We start from the raw sequence: 15,880 nt of genomic DNA, 5'->3' as shown, positions 1-15,880 counted from the left end.
GGATGATTATTATTTTGCCAAAACCAGTGTCGATAAACTTTTGGCAATAATACCCCAACACTGCCCCTTTAAAATCCCTTATCTTAGCCAGAGTCTTCTGTTAAGCGTGTGTTGAAATCACTTAGCAAATTGTTTTCTTCCTCCATCAAAAACCTAAGGGTCCTATGAAAGCTTTCACTACTGAGCTCACTTCTCAACAGTATTTTGACGAGTGTCCCCATCCCGTCCGTGTCAATGCCAGCATTTACTCAATGCTTATCCTCTGTGCCATGCGCTGCACTAAGTCCCCAACAAGAATCGTGTCATTTAATCTTCGTAGCAATCCTAAGGTAACTATCATCATTTGTTTCCTACTTTTACAAATGAAAAAACTGAGAAACAGCAAGGTCAAGTAACTTGCCTGAGGTCACACAGCCAGCAAGTGACAGAACTGGGATTTGAATCCAGGCAGCCTGCCCCCAGAGCTTGGGTTCCTCATCACTGTAGTAACCTGATTCTGCATAACTAGGTAAAGGGACCACAACCAACACCCTGCGGTCGGTGCACACTCACTGACATCCTGTCAGGAAACACTTCCCCAGAGAACCAGCAGATCGGAGTAAGCAGAGCAGGGAATGGAACTCTTTTGCACTGTACCTAGCAGAGTGTCTAGACCAAAATAAATGCTCGGTTTTGTAACCTGGAGTTTCTCTGTACGTTTTTGTGGCTCTGTCTCCTACCAGAAAGCCAGCTCCTTGAGCGCAAGGACTAGGCACCCTGCCCTGCCTCTTACTCTCCAAAGCGGTGCTTTGGCAAATAGCAGATGATCATACATTTTGTTGATCATGTGATGAAGAGAGAGAGAAAAAAGAGGAGGAGTAACATGGTGAATAAGAAAAAGAATAATTATTTTTTTCTTGTCAAATCGAACAACAGATTTCTTTGGTAGGGCATGGACTTTGTGATATTGATTGTTTCAGTGAGAGGAAGGCAAACAGAAATGGGGGGGAGAAGGCAAACAGAAAGGGGAGGAAAAGCACACAGTCTACAAAATTGTAATGTCCAAAGGTAGAGAGTGCTACTGTGGCACGCAGAGCCTTGCGGGCAGGATCGCCGAGGATGGCCAGAAGATGACTCCATTCTCTGGCCCATGCAGGCAGGCACGCGTGGGCTTCAGCAAAGTTAACTGACCCTGCTTGACTGATGCCCCAAAAGGCAGCAGAAGGCTGTCAACAGAAAGGTCCTTATCTTTCTGGAGAGACTACACAGGGTAGGGGCTGGCAACAGGCTGGCCAAGGTAAAGCAAGAATTCAAAGCCATGAATGAGGCTGTTCTAAGATGAAGGTAAAAATATTCCTTCTGTGGTTTCCCCAACTATAAACAAAAAGGAGCTACACAGATTCATCAGATTATCAAAAATTTTCAGGGAATGAGGTGCTCAAGCTTACCTGCGTGATAACCTTGTAGCATTTGGGTATGTGTTACTTCAACAAATACTTTCAGCTACAACCCCTTTCCTGGGTCTTATTTCTAAATCCAAAGCTCCTTTATATAAAACAGATAAATACCAGTGGGAAGAAATACACTCTTCAGTGGAGAGGGAGAGGGTAAAAGCTTCCCCACCGATCTCCAGCAGTCCTTCACCTGGGTCTGTAACACTCCCTTCTCATCCGATCTGGGGCACATCCTGACTGAGAGAAACCCAAAGCTTGTGTGCATTTCACCCTCACTAGTCCTGAGAAGGCCTCCAGCCTCTTCCGAAGGCAAAAAGACCCAGCCAGAGTGCCCAGCACGCGACAGCTTCCCCACCAAAGGGGGCGCCGTGCCAGGTGAAGGCCCCGCCTTGGGAGCACCAGCCCTGCCCACTGTGGCGGAAGGCTCTGCTTTAGAAACGAACTCTGGAAGCCCAACGGCGTTAAATGAAATCTGTGTGTCTCCATGACACAAAGCAGCTTGATCTGAGAGAAAGTATTCAACCAAGTCAATCGCTTTTAGCTGTGCGTCTGGATTTTTTGGACTGCAGTTTTTTCCATTTACGTGTGGCGGCCTGGTTGCTGAAATACAGCCATAGACTTGGTAAAGCAAGATGGCAAAAGGAGTCCTGGTGGGCGCTCACCTTCTGCAGTTGAGCCCACTCTGCAGGTAGTCTGCTGCTTGCCACCCCAGATGACAGCCACATACAGAGAATCAGGTGGCAGGCTAATGAGTGGAACCCCCCTGAGGAAACCAGCTGCACAGTGAGTATCATTTGCCAATTAGATAGTCTGGGGGGGTTGAGATTTGAGGGAACCAATTTTTTAAAAAAAGTTTTGCTTGCCTTGATATCTCTAGTTGGATGTCTAACGGGTATTTCAAACACTGGCGTGTCCATAACCGAGCTCTTGATAGTCCCACCCCCAAACTTTCCTCCTGCAGCCTCACCCACCTCAGTCAAGGAACACCATTCCCTTCACTGAGTAGATGAGGACCTCTGGGGTCATCCATGCCTTCTTCTTCCCACAGCACGCCTCCAACCCATCAGCAAGTCCCGCTGGGTCTACTTTCAGGCATCTCCAGAATCGGCCCCTTTCTTCCACCTCCACTGTGACCATCCTGGTCCAAGACCGATGGCCTCGCCTGGAGGAAAGCAACAGCCCCCTCACTGGGCTCCCTGCTCCCACGCTCCCCCGCACAGCCTGTTCTCTACTCAGCAGATCCCTCCTGCGCTTAAACCCCCCCAGCGGCTCCCCAGCAGCACACGGGAGAGAAAGCCCAAGTCCTTCCGTGACCTGCAAGCCCCTGAGGTTCCTCGGACTCATCTCTCGATGCTCCTCCCCTCCCCTCCCAACTCAGGCCGCAGCAGCCCCTCCTTGTTCTCTGAACACTGGTTTCCTCTCCCTCTGTGGTCGTATCTGCTGTTCTCTCTACCTGGAAAGCTCTTCCTGTAGCTCTCCTCATGGCTCACATCTCACTTCAAGTTTTACTCACATTACCTTCTCAGTGAAGCCCTCCCTGCTCCCCTAATCAAAATTGTCAGTGCCTCTGACACTTCTCACCCCCTTTCCCTGACTCATGTTTTTTTTCTCCTCTGCACTTGTCACTAACACATTATGTGCTGTACTCATTTATCTTATGTTGTACTCATTTATCTTATCTCTCTGCCACTAGAATATAAGCTCTGTGAGGTCTAAGATTTTCATCTGTCTAGTTCAACTGCTAGGAACAGAGCAGTAAACAGTGCCAAGTGCCTACTGGGTACTCAGTAAATACATCTTGAATGAATGGAAGTGGGATAGACCAGTATCATTAAGTCAAAAATCTATTTTGAATAAGCCAAACAGGCTTAGAAAATTAACAAACAACAACAACAAAAAGAACTGGTTGGACAAATGATACAAATCAGATAAAGTGACAAAAGCCACTTGAAATTCCACTTTTTATAATGATGGATTAAGTGATAGTGATCGGGACAAACTCTTGTAAAGAGAACTAAAAAATCTGGATTCAATATGAAAAATGCCTTCTTAAATACATTGAGAATTAGCACCCAGAGAGGTAAACCTATCAAAAAAAGCTGCTTTTGTCCTAAGGACATTTGCTGACCTGGAAGAAACTTCTACTGCATTCTTGGCCTACTCTAAGAGCTAGGGAGACCAAAGTCAAACCCAGGGCCTTTCAAAGGAGCAAACTGTTATAAACCATCCTCACTTTAGGCTAGGACCCCAAAAGCCTATGCTATGGTCTGAGTATTTGTGTTCCCCCCTCCAAATTCATATGTTGAAATCCTGACCTTCAAGGTGATGGTATTAGAAGGTGGGCCCTATGAGAGGTGATTAGGTCATGAAGGTAGAGCCCTTATAAATGGCCTAGTGCCCTTATAAAAGAGGCCCTGGGGCTCTCTCTCTCTCCTTCCACCATGTGAAGTTCAAGTGAAAAGATGGCCATCTGTCTAGGAAGTGGGCCCTCACTAGATACCAGATCTGCTGGCACTCTAATCTCAGACTTCCAGCCTCTAGAACAATGAGAAATAAATTTTTGTTTATAAGCCACCTAGTCTATGGTATTTTGTTCTATCAGCCTGAACAGACTGAGGCTGCTCTCAGAACAAGGATGAACCAGAATAAACCAGGCCTGCAACCTGACTGTCCATCACCTGGAGAGTTCTAAGAACCACAAGTCTCAAACTGATTGAGGGTGGTCTCTGACTGACAGGGCCCCTCCAGCCCTGGCAGAAGCAAATACAAATCCTCTCTGGAGGAAAGTACCATCATCTTAGGCCTCAATATACCCCTATATATAAATTTTCAAATACAAATATACAAATTTTCAAGCACGCAGAGATAATCCAACACGCAAAGAAACAAGATACCAGGACGGGGAACCAGTGGTAACAAAAGCTGACAGAACAGACTCCCAAACCTTGAAATACTGGAATATCTGACAGTCTCTTATGCAGCCAAGCCTACCATGTTCAGAGAAGCGAAAGACAAGTTTGAAAATTCCAGGAAAGAAGTAGACACTATTTTAAAAGATTTGAAAAAAGAAAAAAAAAAAAAAAAAGAAATCCTAGAGCAAATAACACTGAGCATGTAGAGTATTTATGGTGGGCAGGGAATTGAACTTGGGGCACGTGTCACGTAATCTGACTTTCTCTTCCAATAAAAATAAAGAGAGAAGTAGTCTTCAAATTAGAGGTGAGTATTCATTTTACATGTTTTTCAGCTATAATGAAACAAACTGTCAGCTAACCATAGACATACAGATTCCTAAATCCTAAGGGGGTTGGGGGAAAGCAAGCTCTCTATAAGAGACTTCATAAAAAGAGAAAAGAACAGAACAACTATCCAATTTCCTCCTTCTCCATATCCATCAACATGGAGGAACATCCTTTATATAGCCTTCTGGCAACTTCCTACCATAAGAGAACCTCCATAGCACTTCCAAGCATTTTGGTTTTAAGTCTACTGGATGAGAACCAGAATACTCAGTTGTCTCATAAAGGCTCTGTTTGCTTCCCACCCAATCAGAGATTCTTAACTCAAGTGATGCTAGAAATAACCATCATCCCTGCAACAAACAGCTGTGTCGCATCCCGTTTCCCCCTCCCTCTCCGCCCTCAGCCTCCCTCCACTAGCTGCTATCTTTAAGCCACAGGGCAGACAAGAGAAAAACAATTAGTCACCCCAGGTTTTGCCCACTTTCCCCACAATCCATGTTATTCAAAGCACAATCAATGGAGACAACAAGATGGCTTTAGAAGCCAAGCAGGCACCTACAGGTCTGAAAGACTTGAAGACTTTTTCCAAGACTTCATGGAGCGTCTTCTTGCCGCAGGAGGAGATGTAATCCTGTGCTAGCTGCAAAAAAGGCAGGCAGTCCTCGCTCTCACTCCACACGTGCTACATGCCCGCCGGCAAGGGAAAGGAGAAAACAAAGACACACAGTCATTATACTCAGTTTGAAATACACAAAGCCAAGAAGATTTTTTTTCTTTAATTACGTGAATTTGAAGAAGGCCTCCATTCCAGAGTAAAATCCATATAGTCATTCTTGATTTGTTTGCATTGAAGGAGATCAGAAAACGCATACCCTGCAGAAACCCCCCATGCTTCTGGTCCATAATCTCACCTGCTCAATTTTCCATCAAATCTGCTCATACGTAGTAAAAGCAGCATTGGGATCAATATTCCCCCACCCATGATTTCCACCGCCCCCCTTCTGGTGCCAGCTATGGGTGGTTTTAAAACAGGAGGAAGGAGAAAGGAGAAAGGAAGGAGAAAGGCTGAAGGATTAATTAGGCATAGTTTGTAACTGCTTACTTGGAGATATTCTTTACCCAGATTAGCCTGTGATGGTAAATTTACTTCAAGATGAAATGAATTCAGGAGAACACACAGAAAAGTCATCACTAAGTCACCAGGAAACAAAGGCTTTCTGAAAGCTCACCTTCCCTTAAAATGCTTTAAGAGGGCAACGTACCCAAGCAACACCTTGCAATGTTAACACGCACCAAGAGGAGACTGATTTAGGTTTTATTTTTTCTTAGGGCTAGACAAGTGGGGTTTTTTTTCCCCAAATGAGGATATCCATTTTAGCACATCTTTAAGACTAGGCTAGTTTCTCCCATAAATGTTCAAGGATCTGGAATAAGTCCAAGAAACAGGCTTGAGAGATGTAGATGCAGAAGGCCCCTGCATATCTGAGCAATGGAGGGGGCACTGAGCTACCAGGATGACATCAGGCTATCAGTCAGGTACCAAGAATCGCTGTTTAGAGGGGCCTGAGCAGTGACAGCTCAACGTTGGTGAAAAAAATGCAGAGGAGAGGAAGATATTTGGCAGATGAGAGCAAGGAGCAGGGACTAGGCAGCAAGAGACAAGATCAGTTTGGAGAAATGGTCCATGTCAAGCACTTGCCCCCTCCTATTAATACAAATGATTAGAGCATCACCCCAGAAAGTCATATGCCCAACACTCAATAAACATATTTCACTTCCTTCTTTCTCACTGCAGGATCTCCAGGAACTAGAAAGAACTTAAAACACTGCTCAGATCCAAGAGAGAATAACAAGGTGCTAATATGCCATCTTTACCACCCAATTATCTGTGTTTCATAGATGTGAAGGTCCATTTCCGACACGTGCTGCTCTAATTCCAGCAGACTTCTAGAGTAGCTATCGCCTTGACCTAATAAAGATAACTTCTAGATTCTCCAACCTTAGAGAATAGCTCAAACACGATTCCCTATTAATTAGAGGCCCTTAAAGTTGCTGAGCCTCTGAAATGCCATTTATATAATAGTCTCTTGCATTGTACAAAAGCATAACAGTACAAAGTGCTTTTATATCCATTACTGCACTTGATTCTTAATTAGTGGGGATTCTGCAAGACAAATAATAAAGTCCCACTTTATATAAGTTCAGCTCAGCACCCATTTTCAAACTCAAATTTTAAAAAGTTCAAGCATATTTCAAATTCTTATCCAAGTCAGAGATGGGATTAACACCTAGCACCACACAACGGAAAATTTTAAGCCTGCCTTCCCTAGACTTGTTGTGAAGATTAGAGAAAAAGTAAAAAGTTTATTTAGTGCTTGGCACAGTGCCTGGCTGGCAAATAGTAGATATTCAATAAATGGTGGATATAAGTCGCCTATTTCCCCTTCTGCATCTGCAGGAGGATTGGGGGTAGGGGTTTCCACCTGCCACAAGGCTAAATCAGACACCCTATGTGACTTCACTGAGAACACTATCCAAGGCAACTTGGGATATAGTTCATTCGGAAGCAGGTGTATCTATGAAAACCTTGCATGGCTATTTTTTAACTACATTTTTTAAAAAAGTACTTCAAATTACAAAGTAAACTAAGGAAAGTATATCACTCAAACAATAACAGAATCACAGAGTATCCACCACTGCTTGGAATCAGTTTATTCAGTTTGAGTGTTTCTAGGGCATCTATAGCCTCATGAGGAGATTATTCATGCCACAATTTTCATTACTCCACTTTTGGAGTTGTTGATTTATGAATATATTGAAGAAAGACCTAACACCTGCTGAAGGGCCTTATGTCCAGTGTGCCTAAATTTCCTTCCCATGGCTGTCTAACTCATCCTGAATTCCCAGTAGTGTTGGTTTTGTGGTTTAAAAGAGTTTTAACTGAAGCCCTGCCCAAATGATAACATGAGGGAGCAGGGGGTTGGAATAAGACAGGCCCAGGTATACACGGCCGCTTAAAAGACATCACTTACTAAATGTTAACTGTTTCATATCCATTGTGTCTCATAATAAAAGGTATTCAGTTTTATTTATTGAAACTGTCCCCTTCTACAATTGATCAAGGCAGTCAGCATACCAGATAAGATGAACTAAAAATTAAGTCTGCAGTTGAGAACATAAAGACAAAGGGGAAACAACAGAAGAAGAATAATGTAAAACCAAGAGAGATTAGGACAAACAGTGCCGGGTAAACAAGCCTGGCACTTGCCATGGATGGGACACAGATTTGCCTCCACTGCTTTCCAGAGGCCTGTGCTATGCAAAGAAAGACATGCCATCAGTGCCCCGAGGCAGTGCCCACATATAAAACAGACCAGCTCTTCAGAACTAACAGGAAAGGGACTAGGGGCAGGAGGGTTACCTCTTAGGAAAATAGAGAGGCCATTCCAAAACCAAGGGAAGGCAGAGAGAGCATGCGATGGCTGGGCTGAAGCTACTGAAAACAGGATCTGGGGTCTAGTCTTGTACAAAGACAAATGGGCACTTGAAGACCCAGAGTCCTGCACCACAGGGCGTGGCCACAAGGCCTTCAACTTGGAAAATATCAAGCATATGTAACCAAACACCCACTTTGGCCACGAAAAAACTATAGCAGGGGGTCAGAGAACCTGTGACTTTGAACAATGTAATTCCCTGGCAAATATAAATCTGGGGACAGAATGTATTGAATTTCCAATAAGGTAGTTAGAGCCAAGGCAGATCGCAGACCTGGACTATCATAATAGGGGAAATGCCAAGAAAAGGCTTTGCTAAGGAGGGGAAAGGGGTGGTTCTTAAGCTTTAGCTTGCATCACAATCACCTGGAGGCTAATTAAAACACAATTGTTGGGTCCTACCCCAGAGTTTCTGATGGGGAATGGGGCTGAGAATTTGCATTTCCAACAAGTTCCCAGGTGATGCTTCTGCTGCTGGTTCTGGGACTGCAATTTGAGAACAAGAACCAGAGTGGAACTTTGACTAACTACATATTTGAGGGTGGGCGTTACATTAAAAAAAAAATCTAAATGTCGTTACTGACTAAAACCACCTCCAATTTTCAGGATGGCATGGGTTGCAGTGAAGTGGCCCCCCTTGTACCTACCTTGAGCAGTCTATAGATTCCTGCTCATTTAGAGTTGAAAATCCCCAGTGAGAATTCTGATTTCAGCACACACCATCTGTGGCCGTTCTTTCTGTTTTTAAGTTGGGTCAGAGTTTATTATCAAAGCTCGCCCAGCTTAAGACATTGTAACAATGTCATCTGCAAACAGGAAAATGAGCGCCTGTTTTCTGTAGTATAGATGAGAACATCCAGCTTACCCAAAAATGGAATTAGATCATCAAGGTAATTCAATCCTGCAAACATCTTATTGATCACAGTCTGTGTGCTCCTACGGTTCTACCACTTGTGGGGATGGCACTTGACTTCCTGGTGCTTAGGCAGAGTTGGGGGTGGCAGGGGAGCTAAGAACACGCCTGTTGCCCTCCCAGGACTCAGTTATCTGTGTCAAAGGGCCATTGCCAAGGGCCTCACTCTCACCGCATGGGTTTTCTGCTGTCAGCAGTACCGGGGAGTGCATTTTAAGTTGGTGCAGCTTAACGCACAACTGACTGCTCTCCACAGAAGAGATGGTGTAAGAGGGTAAGAGCTACAAGCCATCTCATGCCAGCCAACGTATTTCTGCCCAGGGAAGAGCATGGCTGGCCACACCTACCATCTGCTCTTGGTGTCAAACACTGATCTGTTTTACCAACGAGGAAACTGAGGCTCAAGAGAGGTTAAGCAACTTGTCTGTGGTCACACAGGAAGCAATGGGCAAAGCGAGGATGTCAAGAGAGGTGTCATGCCTTCAACCTGAGCCTCAGCTCCTTCCTTTGTAAGTCGCAGAAAATAATAATACCCACAGGGTGGCTATAAACATTCCAAGAGATAATCTGTAGATAACCCTGCCTCTCATTTGGCAGGGGCCCAATGAGTGCTTATTCCCTCCTATTTGAATTTATATTAGCAGAATTTTACTCTCCTCAGGATTACCACCCATGAATGATGAAGGACATATCTTTTTCCCTGAAATAATCTCTCTGTATGAATAATGCATGGCCACCGTGGAAGGCATTAGAGTCTACCACTATTGCTCATTTAATCTGCAGATAATAATGTGATATAGGTATGACTATCCCCATTTGACAGAAGAGGAAACTGAGAAGAGAGTTTAAATTTAACAAGAAAGTGCCTTCTTTCCACTCTACCACCATGTAAACATGATGCAATCTCATTCAAACAAGTTGTATTTTCTTTCTCCAAAATGAAAAGGTTGTTATTTAGTCACATAGTTAAGAATAGAGACATGCCTAGGACGAAAATGGAGAGAGAAAGACATAGGCATAGGCACACACATAAAATTAAATCACATAGTCCCTCTATAAATAAAACATTTTTCTTCAATACTATGACAACGGCTACCTTTGTTTTTGCATTGAGGAGGGATTAAACTCTACAAAACCGTGGACCCAAACATGTCGTGGACAGTAAGGGAGCACCTCGCTCCCTGTCGGCAGCGCCCAGGCACCAGGGAGGGGCCGGGCAGTGAGCTCTGAGAGCTCCTTTCTCCTGGCCTAGGCGAAGCGGGAAAGCAGCTGGTGCTGCCATGCCCAGGAGCACGTGCCCCTCTGTCTGTCTGGCATGTTAGTGGCTGCCAACACCCCATTCCTCAAGCCTGACCGAGCTCTCAGGACCTTTTGAGCTGGCAGAAGAGGGGAGCACACTGCCTGTGTGTGTGCTGTCGGCCACTCCCCCATGACACCTGAAGAGCCAGGCAGAGTAGCTGTGTCCTTGAACTTCCAGCACACACAAGGCACTGGCAGCATTTTATCCCAGGACCTGAACTCCTTGGCCGTCCATGGAGAGAGACCTGAATCAGGGCAGCAGTTTGGAAACGGACTGCAGGGACGGGATGGCCTGTGAAGCAAGAAGGGGAAGGAGTGCACAAGGGACCCAGGAGCTGCCAAAGAGAGGGCAGACAAAAAGAAGTCCTTGTTCCTAGGCCTCTGGAGCCCCCAGCCTGATGCTGCCTGGGGTACAGTCTGCATGGCAGAAGGCACAGCCCTCTGGGCTTTGGCTCAAGTCCTGGCTCTCTTACTTCTTAGTGGCATAGTCCTGGATGAGTCCCTTAAACTCATTAGCCTCGGTTTCCTCACCTATAAAATGGGGATATAATAATACCCACCTTAGAGAATATTTGTGAGGCTCAATAAGAAGTAGCCCTTGAACCCACAGTCTGAATTGGGTCCCCTGTTGTCACTCCTGTGGTGCTATATACTCACTACAAGGCTACCGTTCAAGTTGCTCTACCATCTATTAGCTGTGGGAAAGTTAGTAAACCTTGCTGGGCTTCACTTTTCTCATCTGTAAAGTGGAGATAATTACAGAGTAGCTTGTGAGATTACTAAGATTAAATGAGTTCATATACGCAAAGTCTGACACACAGTGAACTGCACGTAAGTGGTAGTTGTCTTTGAAGCTGTCACTCTTGAAATTTAACAACTATCTTCTACACTAGACTGTTAGTCATTCATTCTTACAAACATGGATTGAACGCCTATCACATGTTTGACACTGTTCCAAGCACTGCAATACAGTGATAAGACAAGCTCTCGTGAAGCTTACAGACTAGTGGGGCAGGCAGAAAATAAACAGTGGACTATCAAGTGCTGATGAGTGCTATGATAAGAATAAAAGGGTGAGGGAGGGAGTATGTGGTCAGGAAGGTTTCTCCCAGGCCGCAATGGCAAAAAGGAGCTGGCCATGTAAAGATGTGGGGGAAGAGTACTTTAGGCAGAGGGAACAGCACACGTAAAGGCCCTGAGGCAGGAATGAGCTTGGCTTGTCTGAAGACCAGAAAGGCCAGTGTGGCAGGAACACAGTAAGCAAGGGGGAAGAATGGTCCAGGATGAGGTCATAGAGGTGGCAGGAGACAAATCATGTGGGGACTTGAAGCCAACAAAGCTTAGGTTTTATTGCAATAATGGGAAGTCAGTTCAGGAGAGGTAGGGAGTGGTGAGAACATGACTTGGATTATATTTTAAATAGATCCAGAGGGACTGCTGTGCAGAGACCCTGCCAGAGCCACTAATATCATCACCCCCACTTTAGGCACTTTTCCCAAACAAGTCTGCTAGGGAGGTATTAATATCATCCCTATTTTACAGATGTGGAAATCATGGCAGAGAGGGGTTAAATAACTTCCCCCAAGGCTCAAAGTTAGATGTGGGGAGCTGGGGTGCAACTCGAGTAGCCTGACCCCAGAGCCTGTGCCCCTAACCATTATACCACTCTGCCTCTTAGATGAATAGAATGGCCCCATTCTAGGTAGCCCTGGCCAAGTGCAGAGTGAGCCCTCAATAAAAGTCTGTTGAATGAATGAATGAATGATATAAAGACACTCTGTAAATTGAGAAATGCTATGTAAATATTCTTATTGTTAAATCCTTCAGATTACATTCCCTTCATCTCAAATTTCTTCTAATGTTTAGCAGATTTTTCTGGGAAAAGAAAAAGAAGAGAAGTAGGACATTTATTTCATGTCTGAGTTCCCTTAGCTAGAGGCAAACAGCACTTGACAAATCTGGCCTGGGACGGATTAGAGGAGAAGTTTTGGGCGAAGAAAACTCCAGTGGTTGGCATCTTGTCCATTATGGCCTCTAGAAACGAAAAAGTTCCAGTCTACCCAATGAATTACTCCCCCCCACCACCATTATCTTTCTTCCCTATCTATTTCATTTAATTGTCAGTGAATGAATACTTTCAAAAGAAATACTTTCAAGCACTTTACTCATACAGGTGGGAAAACATTTAAAATATAATATGGGTGGCCTTGAAAAAGGCCTGATATACTTAATGTTTCTGAATGATGGTTTGATAAATATATTCAAGGCAAGAGAATAGCCTTGCTTTTCTCTACCCACTTATTCTCTTCGGATATGCCTCCTGCAGTGCCAGCAAGAAGGCTGTGTGGAACTCTCCCCCGTAAAATCCAGACCCATGAGTGATTCTTGTCCCATCTCGAACAATAAAGAGGGGGAAAGGTCACTGGCAGTCCAAGGAAGCCCAGGGCTAGAAGGGACTCCTAATCAAACCCTAACACTGCAATTACTTGGACCCTGATGCCCTTTCCACTATATCCCTGGAGCTTACTTACACTTTTACAATGGAGTAAATCCCTTTTTAATGATCTCCCACTGACAACACTAATTTACTTATTTTAACTACAGTTAACAGTGTTCTTACATACACTTATAGTTTACTTGCTCTTCACAAGTACCTATGATGGAGGCATTCTGATCAACCTCATTTTACAGGTGAGAAATTGAGGCTCTTAAAAAAGAGACAAGTTCTGGGCTTCCCTGGTGGCGCAGTGGTTGAGAATCTGCCTGCCAATGCAGGGGACACGGGTTCGAGCCCTGGTCTGGGAAGATCCCACATGCCGCGGAGCAACTAGGCACGTGAACCACAACTACTGAGCCTGCGTGTCTGGAGCCTGTGCTCTGCAACAAGAGAAGCCGCAATAGTGAGAGGCCTGCGCACCGTGATGAAGAGTGGCCCCCGCTTGCCCCAACTAGAGAAAGCCCTTTCACGGAAACGAAGACCCAACACAGCCAAAAATAAATAAATGAATAAATAAATAAATTAATTTAAAAAAAAAGACAAGTTCTAAACTCTGGGGAACCCCAGATCTCTGACCCAAATTTGTGGGGCCCTTGCTGTGCACTGGAGACTATTAGGTGCTTTATCTATTTGATCACCTGGCAGTTGGTATTATACCCATTTTCTGGATGTGTACACTGAGCATCTGAAAACATTAAAATGCATCTGACCAGAGTCACACAGCCAGAACTCAAATCTGGCTGTCCCCCAATGCCATCCCTCTTCTAGAGTGTCGCAGGGCTGGGGCCAGGTGGGTTGTTCACCTTTGCGGGGTGGAGTGGGGTGGAGGTGGTGGGAGGGGCATGCTTTATCGACAAGTCATACAGAAGCCTTCATCTCTCTGGGGCCAAGAGAGACAATCTTGCTGTCTCTCTAACTCTTTCTCGAACTTCCCGTGGGTGGTAGGGGCGCGCGACAGCCTGGACCTCGGCCCAGCTTTGTCTCACCCTACCTGAGGAGCCAGCGCCAGGCCTCGCCGAGGCGCTGCCCCACCTCCGTCCGCAGGGGCGGCAGCAGCGCCAGCTCCAGGCTCAGGCCGGCGACTCAGGCTGGTAACCTGAGCCCATAGCCGCCTCCATCTTACATTTGGGGACCATTATTTTTTCCTCGTCCTTACAAACACTTCATGAAGCGCCATCCTCGCCCAGTCTCTGCACCTCCCAACCCAACTCCCCGGCCCTCTACATCCCCTTCCTAAACTACCAGCGCCAAGATCCCAGGTGGGCGCAGGATGCAAAGTCGAGGTTTTGGACACCGCAGTTCCAGGTCCCGGTACCTCCGAGCCTGGGGCAGGGCGGGGAGTGGGGTGGGGAAGAGAAATTCCCCCTCATCTAGAAAAACCGAAGGGCTTTGGCAGGGCCGAGGCCGCCGCCTCAGCTGGACAGAACCTCTCGGGCTCCACACACCCCGTTGGAAGTTCACAGAGAAGCAATGGAAGCACGAGAGGAAAGGGGGATAGGCGTGCCTGTGTGTGTTTGTGTGTGTATGCGCACGCGCGAGTGCGTTTTTAAGATCCGAGGTGTAATTCCGCAAAGAAGGTCCAGGAGATGGGGCATCGCTAGTGTGGACATAGGCTTTGTGTCCAAACACCGATGAGAATAACATGGGGGAGGGGGACGGGAGCGGGTTCTCCCTGGCAGGGACAACTCGAGGAGTTGCGTCTGCGCATTTAGAGGGTAACGGGGTTCCTCACCTGGGCGGGACGCCTGGGTGTAGGAAGCTCCCGACTCTGGATCCTGCGGAAGGGGAGGGTCCGCGCGCCCTGGCCCGCACTGGTGCGAGGCTGAGACACCCCCGGAGATGCTCCAAGCCGAGCACAGCGCTCGAGCCGTGGGGTCGCGTCCCGGAACCAGCCCTCTCTAGCCCGGCTCCCCGGATCCTAAGGACGCCCCTGCCTGCCGCCTACCGGACGCACCCGGAGCGCTGACCCCAACGGGCCGGGCCCGAGTGCTCCCCCGGCGGAGCGCGGAGCAGCTGGGTGCGCCGCGGTCAGCCGGTTACGCCCCCCCACCTCCCGCCCCACCGCCTCGCGGCGAGGGAGCTCGGGCGCAGGGAAGCGGCCGCGAGTCCACACTCCCGCGCGCTGCGGCGGTCCCTCCCCCAGGCACTCACAAAATTGTCCCCGCAGCCGTTGTCCGGACACAGCACGTAGAAGGAGACGCCGGGGTCGGCGTAGAAATCCATCCTGCGCTCGGTCTCCTCGGTGGCGATGAGCTCGAAGGGCGTGTTGGAACACCATTTCTCCGCAACGTCAGCCAGCTGCTGGAAATCCATCCTGGCCCGCCGCGCCCGCTGCTCCCTCAGCCTCCTCACTCGCCGCCCGCCTCCCGCTCCCTTCGCCGCCCGCCCTCCTCTCCTCGGGCGCCCTCCTCCCGGGCGGGCAGCGCGCAGCTCTGTGGGCTCTCAGGCAGGCGGCGGGGCCGGGCGACGCGGGCTCCCTCCAGTCCCGGGGCTCCTCCCGGCGGGGACTGTTTACATGCTGTGTGTAACGGGGTGGGCGGCGACCAGGGACAGCGCGGCGCCGCGCCCGGCTCCTCCCCGCTCCGCCTCTCCTCCCGCCCCGTTTCGGGCCGCCCCCGAGGCTGGCGCGGCGGCCGGGCGAGGTTGGCGGTGGGCGCGACCGGGCGGGACCTGGCACGGCGGGAGGGACCGGGCGCTCCGCGAGCTCCCCTGTTCCACCCCCACCTTTTTAAAAACTAACCCTGAGCATAGCTGGGCCCTCCCGAACCCAGGGCCGCCCCGGCCCGTGACGTCATGGGCCCCAGCCAATCAGCCGAGCCTGAGGCCAGCGCCGCGGCCTGCGAGCCCGGTGACGTCACAGCGCGGGCCCGAAATCCGCGGCTTCCAGGTTGCAGTGAAGTGGAGTTATCTGGATCGCGTTTATCTGCCTTTGGAAGGCCGGGAAAGCGTTTTCCCCGATGCGACTGAAACGCAGGGAAGCTCACAGAATTGCAGATAACGTG

General features: G+C 47.8%; 1 protein-coding gene across 4 annotated transcripts in view; it reads right to left on the bottom strand.

Moving 5' to 3' along the window:
* MTURN (maturin, neural progenitor differentiation regulator homolog) overlaps positions 1-15,612 on the bottom strand; it is a 29,505-nt gene extending 13,893 nt beyond the window's left edge. For 2 of the 4 annotated variants that reach the window (XM_082472165.1, XM_082472162.1), the window contains exons 1-2: positions 15,030-15,593; positions 5,235-5,357 (exon numbers count right to left, since the gene is read on the bottom strand). In XM_082472165.1, coding sequence (XP_082328291.1) covers positions 5,235-5,357; positions 15,030-15,191 — 285 coding nt within the window. In that variant the 5' untranslated portion in view covers positions 15,192-15,593. Of the gene's footprint in view, positions 1-5,234; positions 5,358-15,029 lie in introns of all 4 variants that reach the window. The other 2 variants (XM_082472163.1, XM_082472164.1) reach the window with 2 other exon arrangements.
* Positions 15,613-15,880: the final 268 nt, after the last annotated feature.

Source organism: Balaenoptera physalus (assembly GCF_965194825.1).
Source record: "Balaenoptera physalus genome assembly, chromosome: 8".
Classification (NCBI taxonomy): domain Eukaryota; kingdom Metazoa; phylum Chordata; class Mammalia; order Artiodactyla; family Balaenopteridae; genus Balaenoptera; species Balaenoptera physalus.
This window is presented reverse-complemented; position numbering and strand designations above follow the sequence as displayed.